This window comes from Anopheles arabiensis, chromosome 2, assembly GCF_016920715.1.
Source record: "Anopheles arabiensis isolate DONGOLA chromosome 2, AaraD3, whole genome shotgun sequence".
NCBI classification, from domain to species: domain Eukaryota; kingdom Metazoa; phylum Arthropoda; class Insecta; order Diptera; family Culicidae; genus Anopheles; species Anopheles arabiensis.
In genome coordinates this window covers 89,616,543-89,632,725 of record NC_053517.1, presented here as the reverse complement: position 1 = coordinate 89,632,725, position 16,183 = coordinate 89,616,543, and the positions used below count along the sequence as shown (strand labels likewise).

At 46.5% G+C, this 16,183-nt stretch overlaps 1 protein-coding gene across 11 annotated transcripts in view; it reads right to left on the bottom strand.

Annotated features, from left to right (window-relative positions):
• LOC120896128 (RNA-binding protein Musashi homolog Rbp6) overlaps positions 1–16,183 on the bottom strand; it is a 592,490-nt gene that overhangs the window by 496,424 nt on the left and 79,883 nt on the right. For all 11 annotated transcript variants that reach the window (XM_040300013.1, XM_040300010.1, XM_040300009.1 and 8 more), the window contains one exon: positions 5,567–5,607. In XM_040300013.1, the coding sequence (XP_040155947.1) occupies positions 5,567–5,607 (41 nt within the window). The remainder of the gene's footprint in view (positions 1–5,566; positions 5,608–16,183) is intronic.

The window sequence follows — 16,183 nt, the reverse complement described above, 5'->3', positions numbered from 1 at the left end:
GCCACTTGACGGATATCCGGATGCAAGCTTGACACAGCGTAACCAAAGTGTACACAAGCTGACATAATCCAGTCTGGGTTCTCTGGGCGGACTGGCCCGGCTGAGTAGGCTAACCGGTGGATTGGTGTGAAAACGAGAATTCCTTGGGAAGTTGGTACCGTGCGGGAGGGGGGAAAGTTGATGTCGTCGTTGATTTTACGGCCAAGCGTTTGGTCTCTGGAAGCTTGGTTGGAAACATATTTGCACAATGGATTGTGCTGTTTGTTAATGGGTAAATAGCTGTAGTGCGATGGATTAGGGATGTCGAAAAGTTATCAGAGGTCGTTAAAAGCACTAGCATTAGTGCGGCGGGTCAATAGAGATTGATTTTGGATGAGCTGAGGTGCAGAACAGATATCTAGAATCTAGAATGCAGTGGGTCAACATATTTTATATTAAAGTTTTTTAAACTTTTTCAACCTCTCAGACCTCAATGCTTGTATTCCAAACACATCGAACATCGAATGTCATAAAAGTGCTATAAAAACATCTGCTCTACAACATCAGTGGAGTCGCACATTTCTCATTTCGAGCATTGCTGCAATTAAAAATCACATTCCCTCTGCATCCTAACGATAATCTACTCTCGGACAACGCCAGACAAGGATCCGAAACTAATAACGAACCTCACACATTGCCCCCCTCCTCACCTTGCCAACAAAATCTTCATCTGCCATAAATCCAAACAAACACACTGCTGAGATTCTTCCGACCCTCTCCTGGAATCCAGTACAACTTCGCAATGCTACTCCAGCTCGACAAGGACCTTGAGCATACACACACACACTCGCTGCCATATTCCAAATCCATGTTCCACGTGAAAAACAAAACTGAAAGGTAGTCATACAGGCGCGGGCGTGCAGCAAACAGAAAAAAAACATCGGTAAAAACCCCAAAAAACCCCTCCGAGTATGCTTTCCAATATCGAAATATGCCAAATGGGACCTGCTTTTCGCCAATAGTGCGGAAAAACATGCCCTCGCGCTACCGAAACTGGCCCCAACTGTTTGGTTCTGTTTTTTCCTCCTTCCCCTCACACACCAGATGGCCTCCTCTCCCCTCCATGCAACACGCGCGCAGTTTTATTATCCCTACGCTACACGCCGGTCGGTTGCCGTTCATTCCGCGGGCTGTCAGATACGTCGAGACACGCGCGCACGGGACTCTAGGCTCACCATACTGCTGCTATTTCCTCCTTCTGGATGTGGCCCACAGAGCGCGCAAACCTAACCGTGTGCCATGGCCGGGAAAGCCTTCCCCTGGAATCCGGTACCATACTGGCAAAGACTCCCACCCAAAAAGGCGGGCGAAGGCTCGGGAACGATGCTTAAAGTACCACTCACACACGCCCGCATCCGTGGCGTCGGCTTCGGTTGGTTGTTTTTCCCACCGGCGTGGGGGTGTGTGGTGGAAACGGCTGGGCCGAGGCATTGTTTATGGTACGGAAATCGATGAGGATATAATGTACGGAACCGAATTGCAACCGTGTGCAATAAATTAGCGATTTCGCCCGGTCGCTACTGCTGCTCGTCGCGGTCGACTGGTTCGCGTTTTTTGGGCTGTGGCACTAGTATACTGGAGTGATTTTGTGTGGTGCACACTTGCTGCTATTTTGCCTCCGTTCTGGCCGCGAGAGGTTCAATGAACCGCACGAGCGGGTGCAAGAGTTTCACAAGCTTCACACTCAGCTTCAAAACGCGTACCATGGAACCTATGTCGCTGGCCGGGCCACGTTTCACGGGTGTATATTAACAAAAACTCAACCCATCGTCGTGTAAGGAACTGTTGGCAGCGTGGAGTCGATCAATGTTTAACCTTCCACACACACACACACACTCCACCGCCAGATGAGATATTTTATTGAATTCTCTGTAGAGTTTGGTTCTCGAATGATTGCGCCCTCCAAAGCATATCATCATTACCATCGAAATAGCCCGTATTTCTCCCGTTGGGGGAATAAAATAAAATAATATTTGAGTTTTTTTGCATTGGAATATGTATCGTCAACCCACCGAGGTACGATTGTGATTGAAGAACAAATTTCACCAACCCGCAGGGGAAAAAGAGTCGGCCTCTTCTCCTCACACTGCACATAAACGTCGGCAGCATCGCAAAAAGCCGCAGGTGATCAGTTTCACGCCAAATTTCCCGCTCTTCCGATCAGGTGGAAAAATAAATATCCATCACAGCAGCTACACTGCACACCACACACACACACGCACACGACGAGTCGAAAATTTCATTTGGATTCGCCAATCATCCATCAATTCTCACCGTTAACCAACCTTGCAGAAGAGCAAAGAAAAAATCATTCACCATTGGCTGAGGCCAAGGGCAGATTTGGGCAGATTTGGCTGTCGAGCAAAAAAAAAAACACCAGAACAAGGAAAAAGAACTTGTGCAGAAATCAAAATTTGAAGGTGCGCGAAAAAATTCTTTTGCTTTCCCCCGAGGGTTTGTGCTTGAGTCTGAGGCCCATTTTCAGGTGTTTACATAAATCGACAGAATCGTTTAGGGGATAAAATATTCAAAAATTTACACAACCACACTCCCGCTCCGCAAAAGGAGTCACACACACACACACACCCGATGGTGGTACCAATTTTGCAACAGTGAATCTACGACCCCCGGGCAGCCAGTGAATTGAATTGTTTTCAGTGGCAGAAAGGGAACCTGATAGTAGCTGCTTAAAGCAACCCAGCAACGCAAACGGGCAAGTGTTGCTTACGTTTACACACCACACCTAGCACTCGAAACGGCAAACTAGGTCGCTTTTGGGGGTTGTAGCACGGAGAAGCAGGAGCGTGCCTTGGAGCGCATGAATTCAACCACTCCCTTCCCCTTTAGCTTTGAAGAGCTTTCATCGATAAAACACACCCCATCGCCGCACACGTTCAAGGGAACGGTGGAAATCGTTCAAGACAATCACACGCCTTCGCTGTCTAGAGCAACCAGGAGGTGTGCAATCGGGCCGCGTGGCTCTAACCTCGAGCAGCTTAGCCGCTAAGACGATTGATACTTTCCGACCCCTCGGGGCTCAGGTTTGCCCCGTGCACCACCACCAGCAAGCTTCGCCCCGGTGTGCTCGTGTGTGCAAAAGCCACTCACACAGTGGCAGTCCCCTTTCTTCGTCCTTCTACGAATCGATTTTTCGACGCTCAGGAGTTGGAGTGAACGCGCGTAGTAGCGTGTTTTCGCCGCATCGGGTGAATAGTGTATCTGCTGGGAATAAGGGTCGGCGTTACTGGCTCCGCACTGCTGCTCTCATCCGACAAGATTTACCTTCGGGAGGTTCATTTCAGCTCTCTGGGTGGCTATGTTAATGTGGCTTGATTTTCAATTTTGCTCCGGATGAAACATCATTCCAGGAGCAATTTGTCGAATCCTGTAAACCGGTCGGTGGTAGTGGAAACATCGTTTGGTAGGGCGGTATGTTAAAAACGAAAAGCTATGCGATTGTAATCGTGCCATTAAAAATGGTTGTTTTCGCACGATTTATTATTGAAACTTATTTCATCTTTTTATTTTCTCCACTATTTTGTCTAAGGAGAATTGTATCTATAAGTATATAACATTTTCACAAGAACCTTAGATTCTTACAAATTATTCAATTCGTTCTAAAGTTTCTAATTCATCATCCATTCCAACTAATTAAAACACATAGCGTAAATTACCATAAGCTGCAGTTTTAATTAGCCATAATGACAACTATGAGGCAATTCACGATACTATACCCTGTTATTTACATGGAGCTTAACAGTTGGAGACTAAAATCCTATCAACACTCCATACGAAACCAATCATCTAACTCAGATTTTTTTGTCTAAATTATTTCAACCAGAAAAATGGTTGATTTGCATAATCCACGTATGATTTGCACGAAGTTATTTTTATAGCCAAATTATATGAGTTTCATGAAGACATATTAAATGCAGTTTGAAACGTTATTTTAAAACTAGTGCAACTCATTTCAAACAGAAAATTAAAAAAGGAAGCAATTTAGAAATCTATCTTCGTTTGTGCACAACTATCGAAATCAATTATCAATTGATTATGGAAAATAAAATTTTTAGATTTCTATCTTCTTAACTTCTTAAAACAGTTTATTCGTTGCAGATTTTTAATTATATCACAAAACAGTTATACCCATCAAGAATCGATGTGACTTGAAACTTTTAAAAATCGTAAAAATAAAAAATGAAGAATTTTGGCAGGAAAAAGCCGGGCTGTCAAAAGATTTGCTTCCAAGTAAAGCAACGTTATTAAACAATAATACAGTCCGAACTCACTGGTTGAACTTCGATTCCCTGCCAACCAGTGTTGTTAATTGTCGACATTTTTTTTATGATATTCGCAGTAAGGGTGTCAAAATCATTTTTTGATCATGATATTCATGGTTACCATGACACGACTTTCCAAAAGCGACAATCATTTGTGCATTAACAATCAATGCTTTTGCGATGACATGATTGTAAAAAATGTAGAATGAATGTCATTTGACATTTTTCAGTGAGAATCCAGAACTGCTTAATCGTGCGTTTACCGATACTAAGCCATTAGACCACTTGATATTTTCACTCAGTGAACCACGAAAATGGTGTTCTCTTACAGGAGTATAGAAATTCACGCGAAAACACGAAAAAAGGACCCATTTTCGATGAAGATCTAGTTCACTTGAGGTACGGCAAAATCAAAAAGTCAAATGATTGTAGCAGAAAAAATATCATCGTGTCAAATGATATTTTTTTCCGAAGATTGTCGAATGAATGCGTGGATCTAGAATGCAATGCTTCAAAAAGTATCATTTTGTAAAATTTTATGTCGACGACTATCACCGTTCGCAACACTGCTGCCAACTAATGAATATGTGCTTTTTAGTTGGCACGTGTTTCCATACAACAAAATTCTGAAATTTTTGCCGGCAGGCCATGAGAGTTTTGTAAATTTTTCAAAAACCAGTTTTTCCAAACAAACGCATGCTTTTTTTTTAAATTGTCAGCCTATTATCTAGCGTTCAACTAAAAAACATGCCAACTAAAAAGCGCTCAACTTTGTTTAGTACACAGTATAAAGTGTACAGTACACTTTATTTTACGCCAAAACTGTATAACTTGCCCGAGTCACGAACACATAAAAACCATGAATAATCATTATAACACTGTTTGTTTTAGTTTAAACAAAACCTAGACCAAATTACTGGACTTAAGCTTGTAAATAAAATTAAATTTCCGTCACTTACTCTAACGAATGCAAACGCACGTATATACAAACACTAAGGTGAGATTTAAGCCACCTGTCGCCCCCCTATGAGCTAGAACAGGCGGGGTTTCCTTAAACATAACATCTCTATGTCGAGCAAAGCATAATCCCACCCACGGGGACACATTTGACCGTGTCCATCTTGGCTAGCGTAATACTCACACAGCAGCACCGACCTTTTTCTAATCTTGCAATTACCATCCCACCGTCATTATACGGACGCATATACGGCACGGCAAAGGGAGTTCAATTCCAACGTTACACTTACCTGGACTTGTTTGCCAACTGAGACCGCCGATGAACATTTTTCTGTAAATAAACAACGGGAGAGAAAAGCGAAGGAAAAGCATCAGTAATTTTACAGTGAAATGAGTGCGAGATTAAGTGTATAGACGGGCGGGTGTGGCGGAAAGAGATGAGGTGCAGCAAAAGAGCGGTTTGTCTTTGATTAACATGCTGCATTTACATTCACACCGGTACCATCACCACTCACAATCTCCCGCTGGTGGTGAATGCCGGGTAGATTGTCCGCAGGTTTTTCTTTCATTTTCCACACGCCCGCCTCTCTCTCTCTCTCTTCAGCTTCTGAAAGTGACTAAGAAACAACAACACAACCACACTACTCAAGTCCGGGAGTAAAGTGTGCATGAATAAAAGTTTAAACCCTGAACGGGCAGGGACTTGTGCCCCCTCCTTAGACAGAGCCGAAGCAAGTTCCATGAATAAATATTCCACACCCTCTCCGCTGCTCTTGTGCATACACACACGCGCGCGCCCAGCTTCACCGGGTTTTCAATAAAAATTCATTAAAAGCGTAAAAGAGTATAGACAGTGATCTAGCTTGCACCGTTTGGACCGGTTGAACGGAACGGTCCAGGTCCAGCGAGCAAGATGGACGGCACAAGTGGAGACGATCTCTATTCAGACCGGAGCGTAAAACAGACTTCTATTTATCTTCGACGTTTCATCTCTTTTTCTCACTCTCTCTTGCGTCTCTGGCTCATGTTCTATTCGTGCTAGAAGCTACCGCAGGAAGCCACACACTGCTGGTGCGACAAAATCCTACGTGAACGCCCAACCGGCACCGGCGGTGGGGAGGCGGACGGCCGCCCTATATTGCGACACAACCCGGCGCGCGCTAATGTATTCCGTGTACAGCGAGGTAAACACAGCTGTCTCCTAAATTCTAGTGCGACAAAACGGCCATGCAAAACACGCAGCGCGCACGGTCTCTGTCTCTCGGGCGGGTTGCGGGTGGCAAGTGTTTGTCGAACCGGCCTCACAGTCTGCCAAGGCTACTCGTGGCGGGGAGAGCCGCTGGGATGGGCACTTCGATGCACTCCGTGCGCGTCGAAAGTGTCGAACGGTCGGTCCCGGTATGGTCGCCCTTTTACGTGACTTCTTCTTCTGCCCGGACGCCTTGCAGTGGTGCGAGGGGGCCGCGAAAACGGAGCCAGAGCCATCGCCGGGAAGGACATACGGGGGCTGTGTCCCGTCCGAGGCGCGTATGATGAACGGTAGCGACAACTGTATACAATTTCATTTATGAATTATAAACGAAACTCGAAGCGAATGTGTACAAGCTGGCCGCCGTGTGCATGCTTGCCACCCGTTCGCTGACGAGATGCGACGCTCTAGCCCTTCTAGCACTGATGAGCATGATGTACGACGCGCACGAGAAGCATGGACAGTACCGGGAGCAAAATTACTAAAAACAACGACATCAAAAAACCAACAACAAAAAAACAACAGCTCACATTCCACCAAACACGCCAAACTCGGTGACAAACTGTGTGGTGCATTCTTGCCGTGCGCACTCAAACATAAACCATATAGAGGGAGAACGCGCGGGTTAGCCCCCAAGGGCTCCCGCAAACATCATCTCCGGAAGGAACGCTTTCACGTGCGTGGAGTTCTCTCTACGTACGGGAGGCTCGAATGGAAGGCAGCAGCAGCTAGAAACAACAATAGAAATAAGACAACATTCTCTATCGCACACACGCACGCACACGTAAAACCCCTACGCCCATCGGGCCACGTGGTGGTAATGTTTGCGCGTCCTGCCGCAGACACAGCTCCCGTACCGGCTGTTGGCGAGCTCTCCAACGCGATGCTACCGCCAGTTGCCGCCGGTGTGACGGTCTGCTTCGTTATCCTTTTTTTATTATTATCATTATTATTGCCCCCACACCCTCGCTCTCCCGTCCGTGGGAAGGCATCCGTGCCACCACCTTGCCACGAGGTAAGCCGTTAATAATACAAACTAAGCCATCGCCCTCCAGACAACAATGGTAACGCAAGGGGCCGGAACGCTGGGGCAAGGATTTGGCTGTTGTGTTGGCCAACCAACGGCGCATGTGGCACGGTGCGTCGGCAGCCGTATCAGCGGAATGTCACGTATTCTATTTCCGCGACGTTGGCATTTGACGTGAACGGAGCGTGGATGGAACAGGCAGAGCGTACCGTGGTTGCAATGAGTGAAGTAGTTATTAAAAACTAGCGTCACGATTATTGTTACGAGCGCACGAGGAAGTTGTCCTGCAGATAGGGTGCCCAATGAAGGCAGGCAGGTAGTAGTTGGAGGAATAGAAGATTTACTACAATCATGGTTAGATTTTTAAAATCCTTCTGTTGCTGCAACTCGCACTAATTGAAATGTTTCATAAAACCGCATGCATTCATTTCTAAAACTTCATAAAACTGCATGCAGTTTTCGTCCGAAAATTGTGAAATGTCGAATTAAAGTAGACGATTAACTCATCGTCAATAAAGTTATCAAACCCTTCGAGGACAAAGAAGATATGAATTGCTCCACTTCACTCCAATTTGCTGGGTTTAGATACGCAACCGACATTCAGAACGACCGCATCCAACCATGTCAAATCGCCTGCTATACACACACAGACAGACAAACAAGCAAGCCCCACACTGTTCGGCTCTCGCCGGCTCCCGCTGAGCTGTCATTTGTTGCATTACTTTGCTTTTTGCAGCTCCATCACCGGGAGGTTTCGGTCTGGAAATGTGGAACTTCCTGTAGAGCAGCAGTGTAACACGACGGTGCCAAGGTTCAACTGGTACCGAAGACCGCAAACCACATAACCACGAACATTCCGATGGTCGTGCAGCTTCCAACCGAGTGAGCCGAACATTGGGCAAAGCTGTGCCCAGCAGGATCAAACTGTTCGCTCATCTACTTCAGGTGTCATCACGCGTGCAACAATCGTCCATAAAGGGGTAAATAATTGGACGATGTTTTGGTTCTTATTTCACCTATGGCATCTTAAAAGAAGCTAATTATTTGTAAATATGTAAATTCAGAAAAAAATATTAGAATTCCAAAAAGTTCACCTATATTAGAGGCAAGTTGTAATTCCTTCCAAATCAGTGATGTGCTGTATGGAGCACACCCACGACTCCGATCCGATTCCGACTATTGTTAGTTCGATTCCGACTACGGCAAAATGGAACCACTAGATCCGCCCGGAGACGGAGCCGTTCGGAGACGTCCGGAGTCGACCGGAGTCGTCCGGAGTCGACGACTCCGAACGACTCCGAACGACTCCGGATGACTCCGACTCCGGGCGACTCCGGACGACTCCGACGACTCCGAACGACTCCGGATGAATCCGACTCCGGGCGACTCCGGACGACTCCGGACGACTCCGAACGACTCCGAACGACTCCAGACGACTCCGGACGACTCCGATTCCGGGCGACTCCGACGACTCCGAACGACTCCGAACGACTCCAGACGACTCCGGACGACTCCGATTCCGGGCGACTCCGACGACTCCGAACGAAACGGACGACTCCGGACGACTCCGGACGACTCCGGACGACTCCGGACGACTCCGGACGACTCCGAACGACTCCGACTCCGGGCGATTCCGGACGACTCCGGATGACTCCGGGCCTTTTCGGACGATTCCGAACGACTCCGGATATTGCAGCACCTTCCGGAGTCGATTCCGAATTTATCGGAGTCAGATCGGAGTCGACTCCGGATTTTGGCCAACTTTACCCATCACTATTCCAAATGTAACAAAATTACGTTAGATCGATCCAATATTAAACAATAAGCTTTTTTACAACAAACAAAATTTAAGCAGCGTTCAAACATTTCACCTTTTAAAACATATAAACAAAAGCACGCTTAAAAATTTAAAATATTTTACATGAAAATCCTCAGTAGCTTTTTATTTATTTCAGAAACGTGACTCAGGTCGTGTACTGTTCCGCTTGATCAACCAGGAAATAAAAGTTAAGTTAATGCTGGAAAAACCTCATAAATATACTATGAATCAGTCCAAAAGTTATACTTCATAACATTTACCTCACCAGCCCGTCAACACACCGCCAGGACAATCGTTTCATCTTCCTACGGTGGACTCTCTCACTCTGCCCGAACCGCAAGTAAATCGCGCACAGAACCACCAAAAGTTCAGCAGCACCAAATTAAATGTACATCCATTACCAACTTTTGTGTGGAAAATTGATTCATGCAAAAATTGTACAATGAAAAAAACCGTCGCACAACTTTATGCTCTTCTCATCCACTCAGTTGCTAGAGAGAGAGAGAGAATACAGACGCACCTTCTGCTTCCCGTGCAATAGTTTTCCGATGAGTAATAAATATTTAAATTTCACCTTCTCGAAAACTTGTCCCATCATTTCCTTGGCCTTTTTGGAGCCAGTTGGGCCAACCAGCTTCAGAAAAGACGCTGCTCCACGCGCAAGTTGCAGACGGAGTTGAAAAGCAGTTGAAAGAAAAATGGTTTACCAACTGGAAGGAAGGCGCAAATTCGAATTGCACGGGAGGGGGGGGGTCATAACTCCACTCCGTCCGGTGTCAACATCCAATCTCTATTATGATAATTTACTGCGACCAGTCACACCGCGGGCTGGAATTATTACGAAACGTCTTGAATGACTGCGCACTGCTTTTATCCTCCCGGTAGAAACTCACGCGAAAGCTCATGGAAAATGCTCAAATGACCAAAGGTTGTGGTATTTCCCATGCTAAAATTTATCCTTTCAGCAGTGCGACTTAGCCGTGGTAGCTTCAGGGCCAGCAAGCTGCTTTCTGAGAAACCAACTGACCGTTAATACATCCAGTTCCAGTTTAGTCAAACTCAGAAAAATGCCATCTCCAATGTACGATACGCTACTGCAATATTACCTGCAAGCATACCGGAAAATAACATACGAACACACTCTAACCTCCCTCCTAGCACTCTGTAGTGCGAATGGCATGGAATGACGCAAAGCAAAACCCATGCCTTGCTAAAGCAAACAATCCTCCCTGAACTGCCACGGGGAACTGCGAAGGATAATCGATAAACATCGGTTTTATTTACTGAACCGATCAGGCCCGCCGATACGACTACTGGGACGCAGTCCCACCCTCGACGAACAGGACTTCCACCTCCACGACCGAACGTTGACTGGCATATTCGAGCCGCGCCCGGGCAAAGCTTGTTTGGCCAGTCGAAGAAAGAGAAACACGCAGCAACAACAACAAAAAAACCTAATATATAGCATTGATAAGACTGCAATATCTCTCACACTCTTTCGGTCTCTCTCGCCAACCACCGACCCCGGAGGGCACTACTACTGCTACTACTAGCTATGCTAAGCGCCCGTCGTCCTAGGCGAACTACGTACCCCGGGACACTTAGCACCGCGTAGGTGTGACGGACGATACATAACCGGGCGTTTTTGTTTCATGTTTCTCTGCTTCCGGCAGGCAGCCAACTATGCACCGCACATTCACTGCACGTGGTGTTGTGTCGTCGTTTTCGATCTGAAGTATTTCCCCCTCTACCGATCGCCACAATCCATGTCCCCAATGCGTTACTGGTGTAGTAGTAGTGGGTGAAAAGCTGTTTTTTTTCATTCCCATATTTCTGCCCGTTCCAGTTCACTTGCACGCAGTGTTGTTAATTGTCGACATTTTTTTATGATATTCGCAGTAAGCGGGTGTCAAAATCATTTTTTGATCATGATATTCATGGTTACCATGACACGACTTTCCAAAAGCGACAATCATTTGTGCATTAACAATCAATGCTTTTGCGATGACATGATTGCAATAAATGTAGAATGAATGTCATTTGACATTTTTCAGTGAGAATCCAGAACTGATTAATCGTGCGTTTACCGATACTAAGCCATTAGACCACTTGATATTTTCACTCAGTGAACCAGGAAAATGGTGTTCTCTTACAGGAGTAAAGAAATTCACGCGAAAACACGAAAAAAGGACCCATTTTCGATGAAGATCTAGTTCACTTGTTGTACGGCAAAATCAAAAAGTCAAATGATTGTAGCAGAAAAAATATCATCGTGTCAAATGATATTTTTTTCCGTGAATGTCGAATGAATGCGTGGATCTAGAATGCGATGCTTCAAAAAGTATCATTTTGTAAAATTTTATGTCGACGACTATCACCGTTCGCAACACTGCTTGCACGCTCATGCAAACATGTTTTTAATTTATGTTTACCAATCCTTGACCAATGTTTGCCCGGCGCTTGGAACGTTCAGATCACACACTCCCTTCTCTCTGGGGGCTTATCACCGACATCGGTGTGTGTGTGTGTGCTTGGTAGTTACTACATTGGACGGGATTGGATAACCATAGCAACCACCCGCGGCATCCTCCACTGCTGTCTGACCGCACTTGATGGACTGAGCGGCTTGCCGGATGGCACACTGGGAACACAGTAACCGCGATGACCGCTTGTGTAGATAGCAAAAAAAAAACCATTCTAGGCTACGCTAGAAGTGTTGGAGGGATTTTCCTCCACAGTTCCTGTTCTATTAAATTAGTTTCACGAAACATCTAACACCATGCGACTTTGCAACGCTGGAAGGAAATTTTCCACCGTCATCCCACCATTTACAACTCATCCGATGGCGTCATAAAGGAAAAAGAAACCCCCCATACCACACTTTTCTGCAAGCATACTAGAAGCGCAGCGTTTCTAAAAACGTATCGCCTGCCCATCGTCGGCGCAACATTGCGCGAAACCTTCCGCCAGTTGGCTGCTTGGTTATTCCAGGGCCGTAAAAAGCTGTTTACTCAGCCGATTGGCCCAAAGCCGTACGGGACACGGGAGGCGAACAGGTGTAGGCGTGCAGGCGGCACAGCCCATGACAAGAAGAAAGTTGCAAATGAGATGCTTCATCGAAACTGCAACATCCATCCTGCATTGGCGCGCTCGCGTAACTTGACAAGCATAAGACGCGGAGCAACCTGATGTGACAGGATCGCTACGAGGCCACGGTCGGTACGTGGCGAATTTACTACTCTCTTCGGCCGGGTAGAAGTAGTAAACTGTGGCAAGCTGTGGGTAAAGTCGTAAAAGAAAGGGAATTTTATACCTGAACCGAAAGCGAAGGTGTCACCGGTAGGTTTTTTTATGGTCTAAGCTTAGATGATGATAGCGGGCTGGACAGACTTCAGACACTCGCTGCTTGTTCGTTAACGCTGACGTGTAAATGCAAATTGAAAAGAATTGCAACATCAATTATGCCCGGGATAGGAAAGAACAAAATTTAATTTTCTTGCATGTAACTGCACTAGCGAGATTGCAAGCAGCGGTACAAATATTCACGTACTATTTTATGTCACATAGTAGCTGTCAGAAGAAATACTACTGTTACACCATATTAAAAAAAAAACAGCAGTGCAATTAGATTTTTTTGTTTATTTCATTGTAAAGAATTGCTCAGCTGAACCAAAAATAGCAACAACTACAGTTATTCATCATATCATTCAACTATTGAACCCTATTGAACCTTGAGTTGGAAGAGCATAAACCCAACATGACACTGTGTGTCGTCATGACTTTGCTCCTTAAAAAGACAGCTGTTAATCGTAGCACAAAGACACACTATTTAAAGGGCATCGTGCCCAACAGTGCAACCCCAGTTTCCCGATGTTCGTTATTTATGCAGCAACAAAAAGTACGCATCCATCCACCAACCAGCACCCACGACCACGACCCATCCCAATGATTTGCATTGCTACTCTGGCCAACCCGTCAGGGTACAATAAACAGGGCGGGATTCGTACACCAAATTGTACGTACGATTAAAGGGACACGCGACGCGCCGTGGACCAACCATTGCGACCATGACCTACGCCGTCAACACGTTGCCAGCAGAGCATCTTGCTCTCGGCTCTTCTTCCGCTCGGGCTTTACCACATGACGGTTCCAGCTCGTTAGCGCTGCGGTGTACGGGCATCAACAAGCGTCAACCGTCAACCGGGAGCCTCCCCGGGTTTGGACTGCTTGCTGTACCTCATCATTTCAAGAATGAAGTTGTACGCTCTGCCCTGGCCTCCCTGAATTCATCGCGTCTTTTTCCATGCCACTCGTGTCAACGTTTTGTTCAGCAGCAAATAACCTAAGACCCCTTCTTTTCCTTCCATCCATTTGTGGCGGTTGTATTTATATCCCAATGTTTGCATGCTCCATGGGTTACGAGTAGTAGTGACCAACCTTCGCCGTCAGGTTTCAAGCAACCTTCCTCCCCGGAGTCGCTGGTGGATGGGCTTTCCCGTCATCCGACAAAGAAAGCGAAGAGAGATTGTGGATCCAGGGTGTTGTGTACAGAAACGGTGCAGTGTAACCGCGACTCGATGCTGTCGTGCAACTGACAGCATCCGACGTCCGAATGGCCGTTAAGAGCTTCGGGAGCGATCGGGCTACCGAGGGTCGGCACTCGATCATAGGCCGCGACCCGACACACACAACAGTCCTGGAGAATATATGTTATTTATATTAGAATATAAGTGGTTTATACAGAAGAGCCGCGTGTGCCTTAAATATCCTCAATTGTGCACCAGTCCGAAACACAAAAGTGGCGACGAGTTTCTAATTGTTTGTTGTTTCGTTTATTTATCCGAGTGAAAATTCCGCGACCCAAGCGGCGAAGGATGTCCTCTGAGGAGACTGGTGCCATGGACGAGGAGATGCGTCGTTCATCGCTAGGGCTAGCTAGCGCGAGCGGAGGGCTAATTCCGCAGAACGGTGCGATGCTGCAACCCAACGTGCATCTTTTGGGCGACCAGCGCATTCTCGGTGGTATGCAGCGAAGTGAAAATGCCGCGCCGTTGCAGATACGTGCGCAACCGCCATCGCAATCCGGGTCATTGCCACTGTTCCACGGTGGTCAGGCGCCATTGCTGTCAGCTCCAACGGCGCCATCGCAGTCGGCTCCCGCACAGCAGCACCAAAGTACAGGTCCGTATTTGAGTGGAAGTGATAATACGATGATGCAAACGCTACAGCAGCTACAAAAGCAGATGGCACAGCAGCAGCAGCTTATAAGTGAATTATTATGCCAGCGTTTAAATAACTTAGGTGCGTCTACGGCCGCGGTACACCCCGAGCAGATCATTGACACGCTAGCGAGAAATATAACGGAATTTCGTTATGATGAGGAAGGAGGTGTAACGTTCGGTGGGTGGTTTGCGAGATATGAGGAGCTGTTTAGGAAGGATGCGGAGCGTATAGATGAAGCCGCGAAAGTCAGGCTGTTGATGAGGAAGTTAGGTCCGGTCGAGCACGACAGGTACACGTCGTTTATATTGCCCCGGAAAGCGGGAGATTTTTCATTTGCGGAAACGGTCCAGAGGTTGACCGAGTTGTTTGACACGCGAGAGTCGTTGCTTAGCAAAAGGTTCAAGTGCTTGCAAATAGCGAAAAATAAGAATGAAGACCATATGTCATATGCGTGTAGGTTGAACAAGGCGTGCGTCGGATTTGAGCTTGGAAAGCTTACAGAGGAACAATTTAAGTGTTTATTGTTTGTGTGCGGGTTGAAGTCAGAGCACGATGTTGACTTCCGTACGAGGCTGCTTGCGCGAATAGAAGATAAAGCAGATATTACGCTGCAGCAGTTGTCGGCGGAGTGCGGCAGGATAGTTAACTTAAAGAAGGATAGTGCCATGATCGAGTCCCCAGCACATGAGAATGTGTTGGCTGTACAGTCGGAAAGACACTTACAAGTCAAAAGATCGCAGCTAGATCAGCGTACGACGCAGAGTAAGCCCTGCTGGGCATGTGGGGATAACCACTGGCAACGTGATTGCCCATATCGTACTAAAGAATGTTTTAAGTGTAGGCGGATAGGCCACAAAGCTAGTCATTGCAACAAAAATCGAAGGAAATTTAGGCATCCTGAGTATGGCCTCGGATATGAGGAACAGGAAGGGAATGTTGCACAAGTGGTAACTGTGAGTGTGCAGAGCGTAGCATCTAGGAGAAAATACGTGGAGGTTAGTCTCAACAACAAGCCAGTTCACCTGCAACTCGACTCAGGGTCGGATATTTCTATAATAGGCATGCGTACATGGAAACAAATAGGGAGCCCCCGGCTCAAACCCCTTTCCGTCGCAGCGAGAACTGCTTCAGGAGCTGGTCTTATGCTCGAGGGTGAATTTCTATGTGAGGCCACACTAGGCAATGTTACGGCTGAAGTAACCATAAGAGTGGCAAAACATGATCTTATGCTATTCGGTGCGGATCTGTTTGAGTTGTTGGGTCTGTGGTCAACACCCATTGAAAGTTATTGCTATAGAGAGGGCAGAAATTTAAAGCAGCATGATAGGCTTGATAAAAAACAGACCGAATGTCTAGTAGCTAGTATAAAGGCTGCTGATGGCATAGATTATGCAGCAGGCACGGGAAATGCAATTCCATTCCTTTACAATGAGGTGGTTAAGCCCATGCAACGTGATACAATGCTGCGCAGATTATATAGCTATGGCAATTATGAAGGTCGAATAGATAGCGCCAATTACCTTCGTAAACAGTCCTCGCCGATAATTTGTCACGAAGCGTACCAAAGAAAAGGGAGACACATGAGGTCG